Source organism: Schistocerca gregaria, unplaced genomic scaffold (assembly GCF_023897955.1).
Source record: "Schistocerca gregaria isolate iqSchGreg1 unplaced genomic scaffold, iqSchGreg1.2 ptg000569l, whole genome shotgun sequence".
NCBI classification, from domain to species: Eukaryota; Metazoa; Arthropoda; class Insecta; order Orthoptera; family Acrididae; genus Schistocerca; species Schistocerca gregaria.
In genome coordinates this window covers 115,753-129,958 of record NW_026061960.1, presented here as the reverse complement: position 1 = coordinate 129,958, position 14,206 = coordinate 115,753, and the positions used below count along the sequence as shown (strand labels likewise).

The following is a 14,206-nucleotide window of genomic DNA, read 5'->3' as shown; positions in this document are numbered from 1 at the left end:
ATACAAAAAAATTGATAATACTGCAAGAGAGGGATGTTTTTAGCGTAGCTCGCAATCACGATCAAAAATATTGATCTGTGAAAAAGCGCATGTTTTTGGTATTATTTGTGCTACAACATAAACTATTCAACTATTGAATACGATAAATTCAAAAAAAGAATCTCTCACATATATAGAAAATTCAAAGGTCTAATAGTGCACACTCAATTCCTGTTAAAGCATATTTTTCGTTGTGATAAATCTGAAAAACACCTACGAGTTTGGTCTGGGAATCTCTCATTAAACTAAATGGAGAATACAATAAAGTTAGCATTGGGAAGCGCAAAATCGGATTTGATGCAGTATAGAGATGACGTGTCAGTTAAGTGTTATATAACGCAAATGAGAATTAATAGATTTATCATATTACTAAAAGAGCGATTCTAAGGTTTCATTTCCGGAAAGTTATTGGGCATCCTTGTTGTTGCGAATGATTATATTGAAATACCTTCTAACTTTTACGGTCGGTCACAATTCATAGTTTAATTCCTTCTATATCAATTCGACCAGAGTATAAGTTTTTTCTGCTAGTTTGGTCTGGATAGCACCTCCGATTCCATATGCTTGGACAAAAAAGCACACTGGGTGTTGAGTTGTTCCTGCTTCGGCGACGAGAGGAGCGTCGCCTGTTGTTCAAAAATACAGAATTTTTATATTTTTCTGGGATGAAAAAGGGGATGAAAAACCAGGAATATACCCGTTGTGTTGATATTCAAGGGAATTATTTCTGGACGGCCGGTGGTAAACCGTCAGAAGCGATAGAACTAGATGAAGCTGTCGAGCTCGGATCCACTTAAATTATACAGAGCATGTTATTCGTTTATGCTTGAATTTTGTCGCTATTTGAAATTTTTTTAAAGACGTACAATCCACTATAGGCAAATTTAAGGCTTTTTTAATTCTAGCCGCCGAATTTTTTGCTAGATCAACAGGTGTATCCCCATAGACATCCGGCTCATGCATGTTTGCGCCTACAGATAACAAATATCTTCAGATGTATGAGGCAGAGTTGAAGAGCATATACTCTGTTTTCGCGACATACTCTACAACATCACTATATCCCCCCTTGACGGCCCAATGAAGTGCTGCACGAGCTCAACGCCGGATTTCAATTCAGCAAACGATAAGTTGTTTTTGGTGCCAAGAAATGCCCAAACCGGACACAATAAGAATATGTTAAATGAGTTCAGTTGTAGGACTGCATCGTTCTAGTTAACACACCTGTTCGATGATTTATTTTGTGTTTTTCATTAACATCGACTCCAATACTTATCAATGTTTTGACGTCGTAGAGCCTACCGTTGTAGGCAGCTTCGCGTATGTCCTGCATAGCTGTGTAAAAAAGTAAAATGCTGGCCAACTGGAAAAAAAAACTTGCTAAATTTTTGAGAAATCTTGTACAGATTCACGGCGTAATATATTTTACGACCGACGATCGAGATCCTTGCGTTACAGCCATAGATGTGACATACAAATGTTAATGCGCATTCCTCTTTCTAGGAGGCGAGCAGTCGCATGGGTATCTTCGCACAGCAGAATATGTGTTCGTGAGCAGAGGACTGCCGCACCAGACGGTTTTTGAGGATCAAACCGTCTCAGAGGAGCAAAAGACTTGTCAATTGGCGGATTTTGGGCAATTTGTGTTATAGGGGCATTTTTTGCAGTTCTTGGGGTTAGAGGCTGCCTCGTATACAGCTTTAGAAAGTTTTTGCGTTATACGGGTTATCGCGTTGGCTACTTCAGGGATCGAGTTTTGATCCGGTACGTGCCTTAACGTTCTCAACTGATACCTCGAAGAAATGTATTCAATCGTGACAGAAGTCGGCAAAACTTTGTCGTGGCTTACGTAATAGGAGTAACACAGCAAGTTCGCCAGAAGCAACAGCTGACCCTGCTCAGGAGGAGAACTTTCGCTGTATTTGATAAATTGTCTGATGCTTCCATCGTTATAAATACGTTGGAAGTAGCCGTTAAATTGGACTGGTGACGAGTTTTCTAGGTTTATATCCAGTTTCCAGGGCTCATTAACGCGAACTAGTTCAACGTCGCCTTCAGCTTCATAGAGCGTGTCTATAATGTACATGCCGCTTTCGTAAATATGTGGGTCTTCCGTTGGGTCCACGCTGTGACGGGTCCAGCAGTCGTTGAAAATTTTACGAAGTTTGTTGACAGAGCTGAGGCAGTTTTGGTCAACCTCGCCGGAAATGAAGGCAGTGTAGACGTTAGAAACAGCTTCTTGAAAAATTGAAAGCTGCATTGTCCTGTAGGGTAGGCTGATGACAAACTGGTGATAGAACTGCAATGGACACCGCAGAAAGACTTGAAGCTGATGTAGATTGGCGATGATGTCTGAGTCTGGTTTTCTACTGACCGCGAAATTTCCGCCTCCAAATATTTTGCTTGCACATTCTGCCCCCGTCCATCCTGCGACGTTTTGCTCGCTATCGTCTTCGACGCCTTTTTCCACGGTTCTGAAGGCCTGAATTGTGCTTGGAATTCCCAGCGCTTCGGGAATGAACCTGGATTGTCGCAGCGGTCGGCCGTGATGAGCGGATACCCTGTGATGCGTGAATATGACGCCCCGTTTGGCACGAGTCATACCCGTATAAAAGACCCTGCGCATTTGCTCCACATGGCTCTTGTTTGTCACGAGTAGATCCGCGGACTGACGAGCCAGCTCTTGCAATTCATGATATTTTAAAGTGCCAGGATAGCGATCATCACTGCAATGCAAAAAGATGACGTAGTCGTATTCGTGGCTCTTGCAACCCCAAACTGTTCCAACGGATATCGGTCCGACGCTTTTTCCAGCGCTTTCCTGGTCGCCATGCTTGGCCGCGCAGTATTGAAGGCATTGCTTTTTGATGATCGGCCAGATGTACGCCGGCCTCGTATCCTTGAGCTTAAACTCATAATCTTCAATTACCGAAATGAAATTGGCGATGTTCTCGCTCTGCTTTTCTTCCACAATGGAACCTGGATTTTTATAGGCAGCCAAAATTTTTGTCTCCTTCAGAATTTGCCAGACAAGCTGTCTGAGTGTGTACGTGCCCAATTTGGACTCCAAGACGCATAGCAGCTTGAAAAGTTTCTTCGCCCTTCTCTTCGGCGCCTCGGTCGCCAAAGAGTCATCTTCGCACTTCAGATACTCTTCAACGACGACCCTGAGGGGATTCTGCGTTTTTTGGTGAATCTCCATGACTTTCGCGAGAGCGCTTCCAGAGATGCTAAACGCTCCAGAACTGAGCAGGTCGTACAAGGGCGCAGAGCTTAGATTGGGCTCTAACAGGACTTCGAGGATGTTCATCAAAAACCTGATTTCCCTGTAATCTGCCAAAGGCACTTGAACGGGCATGCCCACCGTGTGCAAAAATTTGGTGACTCGTATCGCTTCAGAACGGAAACGAGTGATGACGGCAACGGTGGGCAAGCCAACGTCCGATGTGCTTTCAGAGTTACTTTCAGTTGACAAGAGCGCCCGAATCAGTTCGGCGACGTTTTGGTATTCTTCGACGTCCGTTTCATAAGCGAAGCTCCAGGCAGAAAGAGAGGAGTTGAATGGCGCATATTTGTGGCGAAAAGCGGAATCGTGAGGATAATGTACAAGACTTTTCATATGTTTGGAAATTCCAAGCCTCTGCTCCAAGCGGCCAGAATTTCTAGAAATCAAATTTCGAGACATATCTATAAGACCTTGATTTTGTCTGTAGTTGTCCGTAAGAACCAAAGTTTCTGCATCAGGAAACACCAAGGCTATTTTTTCAAAAACGTCCCGCGGTGCGCCAGCCCATTCCATAATAGCTTGATCGTCATCCCCAAAAAAGGTAAAGCACCTGGTCATGAGGCTCTCTGGATAAAACGCCAGAGACTCCAAAAGCGTATATTCAGGACGATTCCAATCTTCGAGTTGATCGACTACAATACACCTAAATCTATCCAGAAAATGCGCTCTGACGGTGCTCTTTTCCAATAAATCTATGGCCATAGGAATTCTGTCAGCTACGGAGGCGACCCTGTGCCTTTCTTTCAAAAGAACGAAAGACCGGTAGGCCTCGCAGAGCTCGGCATGAGACGCCAAATATTCGCTATATGACTCTTGCTCCAGTCTGTGTTTCTTGCTCGGAGAGATTTCGGCGGCATTTTCTTCACCAAGCGACTTCGGCTGCAGGGCCCTCACTTTTTCCAAATAGTCGTCCGGAGTTATTCGCAGCGACTGGAGCCTGTTGAAGAAGTCCAGCAAATCTAGGTAAGTCAAGCCATTTCGCCTGCGGGGATCGTACTTAAACAGGCTCAGTTCGCTCTGATTTTGTTCAAGAAAATTGGCCAGTTGTGTCTCGTTAAGCCATTGGTACGAAGCACTCTCAGCCGGCCGACAATGATCAAACACAAATCCAGAAAATGAAGATGCCGATAAAATGACGGGAAAATCTGTCATAATATCAGCGTTTACGTCGACCGTATGCTGAATAAATTGTGCGTTCTTATCTGAATGACAAAGGACCAGAATCTCGGAGGGTCGAAAGGTTAAAAATTTCATGGCATAAATGACCCTGCCAGCTGCAGCTAAAGTTTTTCCAGTTCCAGGACCACCTATGGCGATCGCCTGAGCTGTTTTATGACTCGCAATTCTCCTCTGTGCATAGCCCAACGAATCAATAAAAGAGACCGTCCTGCCTGCTTCGGTGGTTGACTAGTCGCAGCAACTCATGTTCCGATGAGTGTTTGAATGGAGAACGTCGGAAACAAAGCAAGAAAGTTAATCAAACCTTGCGCTTCGATCATACTGTACTTTATGATTCAATGTCCCCCTCAAACGCCTCGCTATTCATAATCTCGGGCTGTGAAAAGATGTCAGTCCAAATCTTTTTACCACGAGCAAATACATTCAAACGACTGCTGCGCAAGTGTGAGAAACTTTCGCCTCAAAAATATGCGTTTTCCATTCATGCGAGATCCACCATGCCAACTCAATACCAACGAACCAGACACACGAAAGACGTACTGCCGTAGTGCCAAATGCACAGGAAAAAATGCGGGATTTCGAACCGCGATTCACAGCAAAACGCCAAACGTCCTCGATGACAACCCTCCTAGAACGTGCTAGCATGTCTATAGGAGTCCTTTAACTAATCAAGAAAGACATGATAAAATAAACTATAACAAAAATTAGGTCTGCCCACCTGAACACAAAATTGCTTTTATAAATGCGTGTACGATATTTTTCATAGCCTAAAATATGGCAAGAGAGCTCTGTATGTTGGCCCCCTTCAGAAACACCGCCTTATAGTAAATAAAATATACAAGTGTACATACGCCCGCATCGGACCCATTTCGACCTATTATGAACAATGCCAGCTACCCACCGTCTCGGCCGCCTTCGAATCAAACTATTTCATCCAATAGCATTGCATGCAGCACCTTCATCTGTTAATGAATATTCTATGTGCGGCAATTTGTCCACTTCAACTTTACATTATGTAAATGCATCCTTCAATCAAATCAAAAGTGTCAAATGGCCTGAACCCTAAGACCAGGTTTCTCACCACACCAAGTTTATTGGTTTAAGACTACAGCCTCTTTGTTTGCCTTGGTACACTACTTTTTGAACAATGAAAGACTAGGCAATCGCCCGTTTTATCTCATAGGGCCAATTCAAGACTCCACTTTAAGCGTGAAGCGTGTGCAAAAAGTGAATTTTACTCAATTCGAAGGCCTGACAAAAGTATGACAAAAAATAAGTAGTAAAGAGGTGACGGTGATATGCAAAGAAACGCGAAATTTTTGGAGCTATCTTCAGCTAGTTAAAACTAGCCCTTTCTGGCGCTCTATTTATTTGGTGTTGACCGAAATAATGTAATTTGCTTTATCTTTTATTACACGTATATTGTATCGTATTGAACTTTTTGAATGACACAAGCACCGAGCTAAGTGAGGTCGTTTGGCAGACATACCTCAAACTTTTGTATTACTTTTTGTATGTTGTAATTCATTTTTCAATAGTCAGTAAAATTTATCTATTTATACGAAGACGTGTAGGAGGGCTAAATACAATGATACAACAAAAGTCATATTTTTGTCACAGCGACTGAACAATGGGATTGAATGAACAGAAAAGTTTCAAATCTGTATTAGTTTTTTCCGTTAAAATATTTTTGTATCGTTTTTAATTATTATACTTATCAATGTCAGTTGGTTACAAGCGTATGGCCCTCTTTCACTATCTAGTCTCTTACATAACGTTGCTAACTTTTTTTCAGAGATACAGAATAGCCCAGTTTGCCAGAACTTAACGCCACTGAGGAAACCTGTAAATCCTTGTAGTTCTCCTATTGCATTTTATTCTGGGGACGAATTCAATTCGAAAACGCAAAAATTTTCATTCAAACCGCCCTCTCGAAATTCTATTTGGTCTATCTATGAATGGGCTGGCTATGAGTTCTGTCTCAAGAAGAATTGTCTTAACGAAAAGACGTGTTACGAATTGAAAAAAAAATATAAACAAGTGAAAAATTTACCCCCGGATGTAGATTACAACGCCATTCATTCGGTCATCTCTTTAAGCCCGGATTTATTCGATGAAATGTTGAGCCAGTTCAGATCTTTCTTAGAAGAAACGCAGATTGTTCCTCCTGCGAGGACAGAATCCTTATTTAGCTATTTGGAAAGGGTTCAGAAATATAACGATAAATTAGAAAAACCTCGCATAAAAATGTAAAGTCTTCATATCAAAGCGGTTAATTTGTTTGTTATACTACAATCTTTAAACGATGGAATTATTGACTACCATAGTGCAGCATACGCGCCAGTCAATCCGAAAATTAGAGGTCCGCCTGCCGTGAACAGCCGAGTACCAGAAGGGCTGTATTCGTGTGTATATATGGCTTGTGGGATGTCAAATCCAGAAAAGTATCTTTCATAAAACATATCTCGTTTCAAATACGCTTTTGTCCCTTGGAGAAATAGTGGTGTAGGCTGCTGCTCCCTTGTTTTTTCAAAGCACATTTTTCGGAGATCATAAAAGTAAAGTTTTCCTATTCCTGTTCCTATTGTTACGCGGTTTTGATTTGATGAGAGTGAACGTATTCCCCAGTCACTCCCCATCGAATTCAGATTTAATACCAATTTGTTGCTCGACGGATCTATCATTTGAATGCCTGATTGAGAGCCGATCAAAATGCAGTTGGTTTCAAAATTCCATTCTAGACAAACTAGTTCTTGAGTTTCTGGTAGAAATGATGTTGACAGACAATGAAGTCTAGGTGCATCCCAAATTTTCATAGTTGCATCGGCGCTCAGAGTGGCCAGTTTGCACCTCGTAAGATTAGTTTTGACTTTACGGACTTTTCGACTATGAGCTTTAATAGAATGGCTTGGAGTTAAAATCGAGAGAGATGGAGAATCGGCCGAAATGTTCGAGGTGTTCCACATGCATAGACCTTTGTCCCTAGATACAGATACGATGTCATTCTCGCTGAGCCAACAACAGTCAAACGTCCAGTCTTTGTGGCCCTAAATATAGAAAAAATTAGGATTTTTCATGATCAAATTGATCATCACTCTGTATGTAACGTACTGTCAGTAGAGCCCTTGGTTTCATATCTGGAATAGAGAAAATGGCCAGTTCCGATGGATTTTGTGCCCCGGTTGCTAAAAGTAATCGCTTTTTGTAAATCTCGTGTTCTTTAGTAGAGGAGAATGTTTTTTACCGTTTTATACGTACCTAAATAATTATTCATAGGACTGGCGGTGATCGAATGAATACCGCAGTTATCGAGTGGCATTTCTGAGATGCCCGATGGAAGCTTGATCTCCCTGGAAGTTATTAAAGGCTCGCTCAAATCCCAGATTATCAACTGAAAGGCGTAAGTTGTCAGCAAAAAAACCGATTACACGTTTCTGTATTAATGTTTTTACTTACCTTGTTGTCCTTTCCTCCAGTAATGATAGTATCCTCGTCGATCCAATGGCTTGTAAATATCTTGTCCAGCGAAGAAAGCATATTCTCTGGAATAGGTTTTTCTTTGAGGTGGTGAATTTTCGAAAGGAGAATCGAGCGCACTACTTCGTCTTGTATTTTTTTGTATCTTCTCCCTATCCTAGATTTTTTTAAACTTCTACATGCATTGAAGTTTTTTTGTATTTTTGCAAGGTGCAAACACAAGGGTGAGAAACAGGCGACGTAGTCGACAAACCTCGCATAGAATTTCCTACAGCTCATACCCATGGAATTCCCCCACGGCCATTGCATGCATCAAAGATGTATACATGTTGAATTCAAGTTTCGATGTACCCGACTTAAGATTTATGGGCATTGAGTTGTTCATTGAATTAACAGATGAAAAACTGATATCTTTGAGAAGAATTAAAAGATTAGTTCCTTAATTCGGAGAGGTTTATTATTAAAAGATCAAATCCAGTATTCCCCCTGATTAGTCGTAATATCCATTCAATGAGTACACACTAATTGCATGCACGCAAGTACTAGATCGAGTGTTACGCGCACCAAATTCATTGTAGCCTGATTTATTGTTAAAGTAATAATTATTTACAATTAATACAATGATTGTGCAAAAGATGTCCAGATTTGTAGGACTGGGTCTTTTTAATACAAAAATCCCTCTGCGTATTCTGATTAACTTTCCTAGGTGTTTGGTGTATATCAAAGCATAGGGTAAATGCAATCAGAATCGACGTGTCCTCTAGATGAGAATCAACACCTAGCTGAATCCATTTTATATACGTTAGCCTCGCCAAAAGAAATTGTCGAAAATGAGAAAGAGCAGTTTTAAATTGTGTATTGTTTAATCTAACGAATAGATCTATATTCTCTAGTGAAAAAAATGAGTAGCCCATATGTAGGTTGTAATCTTGAACTGATTGTTTAGGTTTACTAGTGAACACAGACCCTAAATCTAGGCTTCTAAGTTTACAAAAAAGTACACAAACCAGCTCATTCTTAGATATAAATAACACAATTTTACATCCAATTATCTATATTCGAACAAGGTAAAATAAAATATCGCTTAAGGTAACAGAACAAATTACTCATACAACCAATGTGAATAATATATTTAAAAAAAAATTGAACTTCAACCATTTTTGTTGTACTTGAAAATGTGGGGTACTGTAACTACAAAGGATTCACATGGCAGCTCTAGAGATTATATATTCATACCTGGTGTAAACAATCCTACCTTCCATATTTTCACCTCATCGTTTTAGCTTTACTGATTAAAGGGTTTTTTACTTCATTGATGGATTTACCTTAATACTAATAGTTATTTAGACGAAATTAGTGATGATAGCTACGATGATTTTTACTCCGATGTGGGCTATGAACCTTCTCATCTTAGCAACAACTACAATCAAAAATTTTATGACACCAGTTTGAACACTAAGAAAAAATCAACCCCGAAAACAAATCCTCCTGCTCCAGCTAAAACAGCTGCAAGTACGAAGAGTTCTGAATCCGGAAAAAGCAAATCTAGGAAATCAGCATCACGTCATAATACTGCTACATGCGCTAGCTCTGCCAAAAATGAACCAATTTCAGATCAAATGAGGAAGAAATGGGACAGAGAAGCTGAGGGGGCTGACTACGAATCAACACAAGAGTTGTTTTCAGGTCTAAACATAGAAACAAAAACTGTTAGTTCATCGCTAAATGGACATAATTTTGAGAGCTTCAAGCCGTCATCCGAAGACGATTTTATAGATTTGGCGAAATATTTGTTAGACCATCTTACTGTTTACAAGGTACGGGAACGAGCGTATTTGTCTATTGATATAGGATAGCTGGTAGGGAAAGAGGAGATATGTAGCTATTATTCGTATGCTGACACATTTATCCAGTCTTCCTACCATTACAGAGCCTTTGTTAAAAGTCTTCTAGATGGGCTAGTTTCGAATATGGTGTATAACGATTCTGTGGAGGTCCTAAAAGATTTGTCTCACAAAGTTTCTGAAAAAAGATCGAAACTTGAAGCCCAAGGACAAGAATTTACGCAGAAGCCTATTGACTCATTAAACAGGATAGATGATGATGACTCTTTTATTTGAAAATGGCCGCAGCCCCACCATTTGACTTTTACTGCAACAGCACTTAGCATTCGTAAAGCATAAGCACCCTTGATTCTTTGAAAGAAGTAATGAATCATTCTGCTGATTTTGATGCAGATATATTATTGATAAATCGAATCTACCAACATTGAAATTTCTCTCTCCTTGCAATGCTGAAAAAAACTGAAATCAAGCTAAACCTTTTTATAACAATTTGTAAGCTTTACAAAACATTTTCAAAAGATAGGCTTTTTCATATGAAAATAACAAACTTTTGGCACAAGCTTCGGATATTGTTTATATTATTTTCAGTATACTCTTCGTTACTGTCAGTCGAAATCACTTCAACAGAGTTCGCTACGCATACGTTGACTTTACAATAAATGCTAAACTTGAGGACGACATTTTGTGTTATCAAAAACATTTTCTAAAGAACAAATTGTAAATGCGTTTGCGCAGCACGGTCAAGATAGGTTGAAACCTCGTTTAAGTTTGTGTATAACAAGCACAGACCAGATGCAGTTGTACATTGGTCCGTATTTTAAAAGGTCGAATCGAGCGTGTTCAGATGGACTTTAGCTGATCGTGCTGATATCGAAAGAATACCTTAAATGCTGGCTTGATAATGTGCCCAGTTAACGACTTTTGGGCCGTTATTGTAGAAGGTTAATTTCCCGACAGATAAACGACCTTGTTTATCTATTTTCTTTTTTACACGTTGAATTCGACGGTTTCCAAATTTGACGATTGCCTATTGACGATGTTTGTCTGTATGTCACTCTGTACCTTAGAAGCTGAGGAAATAGGTGTTCTTCAACAAGCGCTACAAATTCAAAAATGCGCCAGCTGTCGAAAACAGCATTGGAACCTAGAAAGGCCAAATCCTTCAGAGGTAGGTTATTCAATTCGAAATAGCTGACTTCCACAAACTCGCTGTAGGTCGATTATCTCTTTTTTCCGCCTCTTGAATTTCCTCTGCAGTCATCTCTACAAATGTGTTTTCTGAACTGTTGTATTTGTACGCAACTTTTCCTAAGTCCCCAGAAAATCTATTTTTAGTAACTTCTAAATATCTATAAAATTTACCATGCTGAATCATGATAACATTGTCTGCTTCTTGAGTCGCCTTCGCGGAGCCGAACACGCTGTTGGTAGACAGGGCATGTCCGGAGTCTTCTTTCCTTGGATGGATAATCAAGGAAATATGGACGTTTTTTGACGTTGAAAAATTGCGTAGTTTAGATATTGCAAAGTCCAATTGTTCAAACTTGTCAAATCCTCTTCCTGTTACCATTGGCGTCATGAATTGTAGGTTATCGATGACCACGTGTTCTACGTCATAGACATATAATGCATACTCCATAGCATCTAGGACTTGATCCAGTTCTGTCGAGCCGTGAAATCTCATGAAATAGATAGGAAGTTCTTGAAATTTGTCTGCAATCAATTCAAATTCTTGGATGTTTTTTTCTAGACTTTTTTTTGCAAATTGGTTTAAAAGTTTTTTAGCAAGTCGGACGTTATGGAGCTCAAAGGACCCCCATAATGTTGGTATCCCTTGCATAACATAGTCCAGGGATAATTGTGCTAAGAGCGTTGTTTTGCCTATCCCGGTTGGCCCTGAAAAAATAGTCAGCTCGCCTTTACGATGCCCTTTTAGAAGTTTGCTGAGATTTGGAAAACTTGTCGATTTAATTCCAGCTACCTGGTCTGGGTTTGCGATCTCTCTGTAAACCTGTTCTCGGAGCTCAGAGAATGACACGATTTCTTTATGAGGGAGTGGTTTCGCCTGACTTAGCAAAATTTTAAGGTCTAATCCTTGTCGAAGTGCGTCGTTTGCATCTTTGGGACCATCTTTTAACCCGAGTCGGGTTTGTACAATCGAACAGCGTTCAACGCCTAGTTTTTTGGCACATTTTTGTGCGCCTTGTTGTCCAACGACGTCGTCGTCCATCCATATCCAAATCTTCTCAAAGCGCTCCAGTTGTTCTAATAGCTCAATCGGAAGGCAGTTTGCGCCAGCTGGTAAGGAGATGGCTGGTAGGCCAGTTGCTTGGTACACAGCCATCGCATCGAACTCACCTTCTGTGATAATAATGCTTTTGGCATCCTCGGGAACAAGATGCATTCCGAACCAACCCCATCGTCCACCGGCTGGTTCGAGGCGCTGTAGAGACTTTTCCGTAATGCTTCTGATTTTTACGCGATGAAAAACTTCTTTTCCGGCGGCATTGTACTCGATCCATGGGAATGTGATGCATATGTGATCTTCTGTTCTATCTGACAACGTATTTGCTTCGTCAGGGTCCTTTAGAGATTTGTATGTCCTCAGCACGCAAGAACCTATTTTGTAAGCCTGGTAGACCCTCGCATCAAGCTTTCTGACGTTCTTTAGATAGTCGATCGCCTGAGGAAGTTTTTCGAGATTCGATATATACTTGGCGAGTTTATCTTGATCTAATGTCTTAGGTTGGTTACTCATCAAATTTAGTTGGGGATGCTGGTTGGTCGCAGTCAGCTTGTGACCATGATTTTTGCTGTGGGAAATAGAATAAGGATCACCGAGCCTTTTTTGAAAGTCAAACCTAGAAAAAAGAGTGGTTCATATAATTAGTTTTAACACAAGTCGGTAAGGGGAAAATAGACAGAGAGCGCATTGTAGCAGTGCGATAAAAAAAATTCGATTCAGTCTTTCACGCCGCACCGCGTTGAGCGGCAATTGGTCTCAGTAAATTGAGACAATCGAGACTTATCCGCATGACGGTAGACTTGCGACGTGCAAGATACGGCATGGATGTTTTGCACTGATTGTTTCCTGCCTATACGAACATAACAAATGCTATTTTAGCCTACCATGAACCTTGGGCATCACATCTAAAGCAAAAATATCTCCCGTTGTCCGTGTAAATATACAGCTTCCATAAATTTGTTGGCTTTGATTTTGTGTCGTGGCAGAATGGGCACTCCTTGAGCATTATTTGGTTTTTTTCATTTCGCTTAAAAACAAGGTTTTTGCGCATTAGATATGAAGTTATAACAGATTGTTCGATGCGATAATAGCTAGAAACGAAGGTTGTATCCTGATTTGTTGTGTCTCTGTCATTTAGACTGCTTTTTTTTTTTGAGAATGGTAGGTTTTTACGGTCCAAAGATAGGGGTTCGAGTTGCTTTGGATTGTCATCAGATTGAAAAACGGGCACTTCGCTCAAAGTCGATACCTGTTCGTCAGAAGCGCAAGCTGACAACGTAGAAAAATATCGACATGGCCAAGCAAAACATCTGAAGTGTTCTGGACTGTTCAGCAAATTTGAATATTTGGAAACAAAGCTGTAAGCTTGTAGCGAACGACCATCGCTAATTTTCTTGATCCAGCGTTGTAGATTTATCTCTGACTTCGCACGAATCCTTTTTAGTAAAATCGGGTAACCTGCAGAGAGCATTCTAAGCTCCTTAATGAGGATGAATAAATTTGCAAAAAAAAAAACATAATAATTCTCCGCTGGTCGAATGCATTTAGTATGCGAGGTTTGTGACTAGACCCTTTGATCTTAGACCTTTCCGTTATTTGAAACTCTGGTGTAAGGAAATCTTCAGCTCTAGGGTTCGAAAATTTTCCGTACACCTAAATGAATTAGCACGGTGTAATCATGGCCGGCCAGAATGTTTGTTTTTAGCATAGCAAGAACCATTCCCCGCAACGCTGAGAACGCGGATTTTGTTCTTCGTGCTAATAGATATTACTTTTTACTCTTTGTTACATTTTCAAGGTAATTCTAATTACCTGCAAGAACAATCAAAACGAACCAATTATCTTCTTCACGAAGCTATTGACGACGGATCGACTACTAGCTGTTTAACCTGGACACCCAAATATCTTGGCGACTGCGCGCCTCCGGAAATGACTTAGATTTTCTGTTGCAAAGACGAAGTTTACCTTAGATTACCTACAGTTCGCCCTGTTAAATAACTAAGAGCTAACCCCAAAACCAGAGCCGCCAGTTCTATGGTGCTGCGGAGTGTCAGCTTAAACGATGTTGTTTAAATCTGAACTATTTGGTATGTAAGAAGTTATTTACAAAAATGGTCATCTTTTGGCACTCTGGACTCT

The 14,206-nt window shown here is 40.5% G+C and overlaps 4 protein-coding genes across 4 annotated transcripts; 1 reads left to right on the top strand and 3 right to left on the bottom strand.

The window, feature by feature from the left end:
* Positions 1-482: 482 nt before the first annotated feature.
* Positions 483-2,889, bottom strand: LOC126315305 (uncharacterized). The gene is made up of 4 exons (XM_049992545.1): positions 1,261-2,889; positions 1,082-1,124; positions 906-1,027; positions 483-831 (listed from the first exon to the last, which is right to left on the bottom strand). The coding sequence occupies exon 1, from the start codon at positions 2,660-2,662 to the stop codon at positions 1,655-1,657; it is 1,008 nt and encodes a 335-aa protein (XP_049848502.1). The 5' UTR covers positions 2,663-2,889; the 3' UTR covers positions 483-831; positions 906-1,027; positions 1,082-1,124; positions 1,261-1,654.
* A 3,413-nt stretch (positions 2,890-6,302) lies between these two features.
* Positions 6,303-8,378, bottom strand: LOC126315351 (DDB1- and CUL4-associated factor 12-like). Its single transcript, XM_049992602.1, has 5 exons — positions 8,260-8,378; positions 7,958-8,153; positions 7,760-7,892; positions 7,613-7,686; positions 6,303-7,548 (listed from the first exon to the last, which is right to left on the bottom strand). The coding sequence occupies exons 1-5, from the start codon at positions 8,361-8,363 to the stop codon at positions 6,820-6,822; spliced, it is 1,236 nt and encodes a 411-aa protein (XP_049848559.1). The 5' UTR covers positions 8,364-8,378; the 3' UTR covers positions 6,303-6,819.
* An 868-nt stretch (positions 8,379-9,246) lies between these two features.
* Positions 9,247-10,352, top strand: LOC126315254 (eukaryotic translation initiation factor 3 subunit J-B-like). Its single transcript, XM_049992496.1, has 2 exons — positions 9,247-9,795; positions 9,892-10,352. The coding sequence occupies exons 1-2, from the start codon at positions 9,598-9,600 to the stop codon at positions 10,096-10,098; spliced, it is 405 nt and encodes a 134-aa protein (XP_049848453.1). The 5' UTR covers positions 9,247-9,597; the 3' UTR covers positions 10,099-10,352.
* An 18-nt stretch (positions 10,353-10,370) lies between these two features.
* LOC126315253 (twinkle mtDNA helicase-like) lies at positions 10,371-13,774 on the bottom strand. Its single transcript, XM_049992495.1, has 3 exons — positions 13,719-13,774; positions 12,952-13,490; positions 10,371-12,683 (listed from the first exon to the last, which is right to left on the bottom strand). The coding sequence occupies exons 2-3, from the start codon at positions 13,116-13,118 to the stop codon at positions 11,000-11,002; spliced, it is 1,851 nt and encodes a 616-aa protein (XP_049848452.1). The 5' UTR covers positions 13,119-13,490; positions 13,719-13,774; the 3' UTR covers positions 10,371-10,999.
* Between the last annotated feature and the right edge of the window lie 432 nt (positions 13,775-14,206).

Bases quoted from the DNA above. Each gene is read 5' to 3' on its own strand.
- LOC126315253 (XM_049992495.1), bottom strand. From the start codon at position 13,118: ATGCGCAAAAACCTTGTTTTTAAGCGAAATGAAAAAAACCAAATAATG. The intron at 12,684-12,951 runs GTAGGCTAAAAT...TCTTTTTTCTAG, and splicing joins TGTGATGCCCAAGGTTCATG to GTTTGACTTTCAAAAAAGGC.
- LOC126315254 (XM_049992496.1), top strand. From the start codon at position 9,598: ATGAGGAAGAAATGGGACAGAGAAGCTGAGGGGGCTGACTACGAATCA. The intron at 9,796-9,891 runs GTACGGGAACGA...ACATTTATCCAG, and splicing joins ACCATCTTACTGTTTACAAG to TCTTCCTACCATTACAGAGC.
- LOC126315305 (XM_049992545.1), bottom strand. From the start codon at position 2,662: ATGCGCAGGGTCTTTTATACGGGTATGACTCGTGCCAAACGGGGCGTC.
- LOC126315351 (XM_049992602.1), bottom strand. From the start codon at position 8,363: ATGAACAACTCAATGCCCATAAATCTTAAGTCGGGTACATCGAAACTT. The intron at 7,893-7,957 runs GTAAGTAAAAAC...TACGCCTTTCAG, and splicing joins CTGGAGGAAAGGACAACAAG to TTGATAATCTGGGATTTGAG. The intron at 7,687-7,759 runs GTACGTATAAAA...GATTACTTTTAG, and splicing joins TCCTATGAATAATTATTTAG to CAACCGGGGCACAAAATCCA.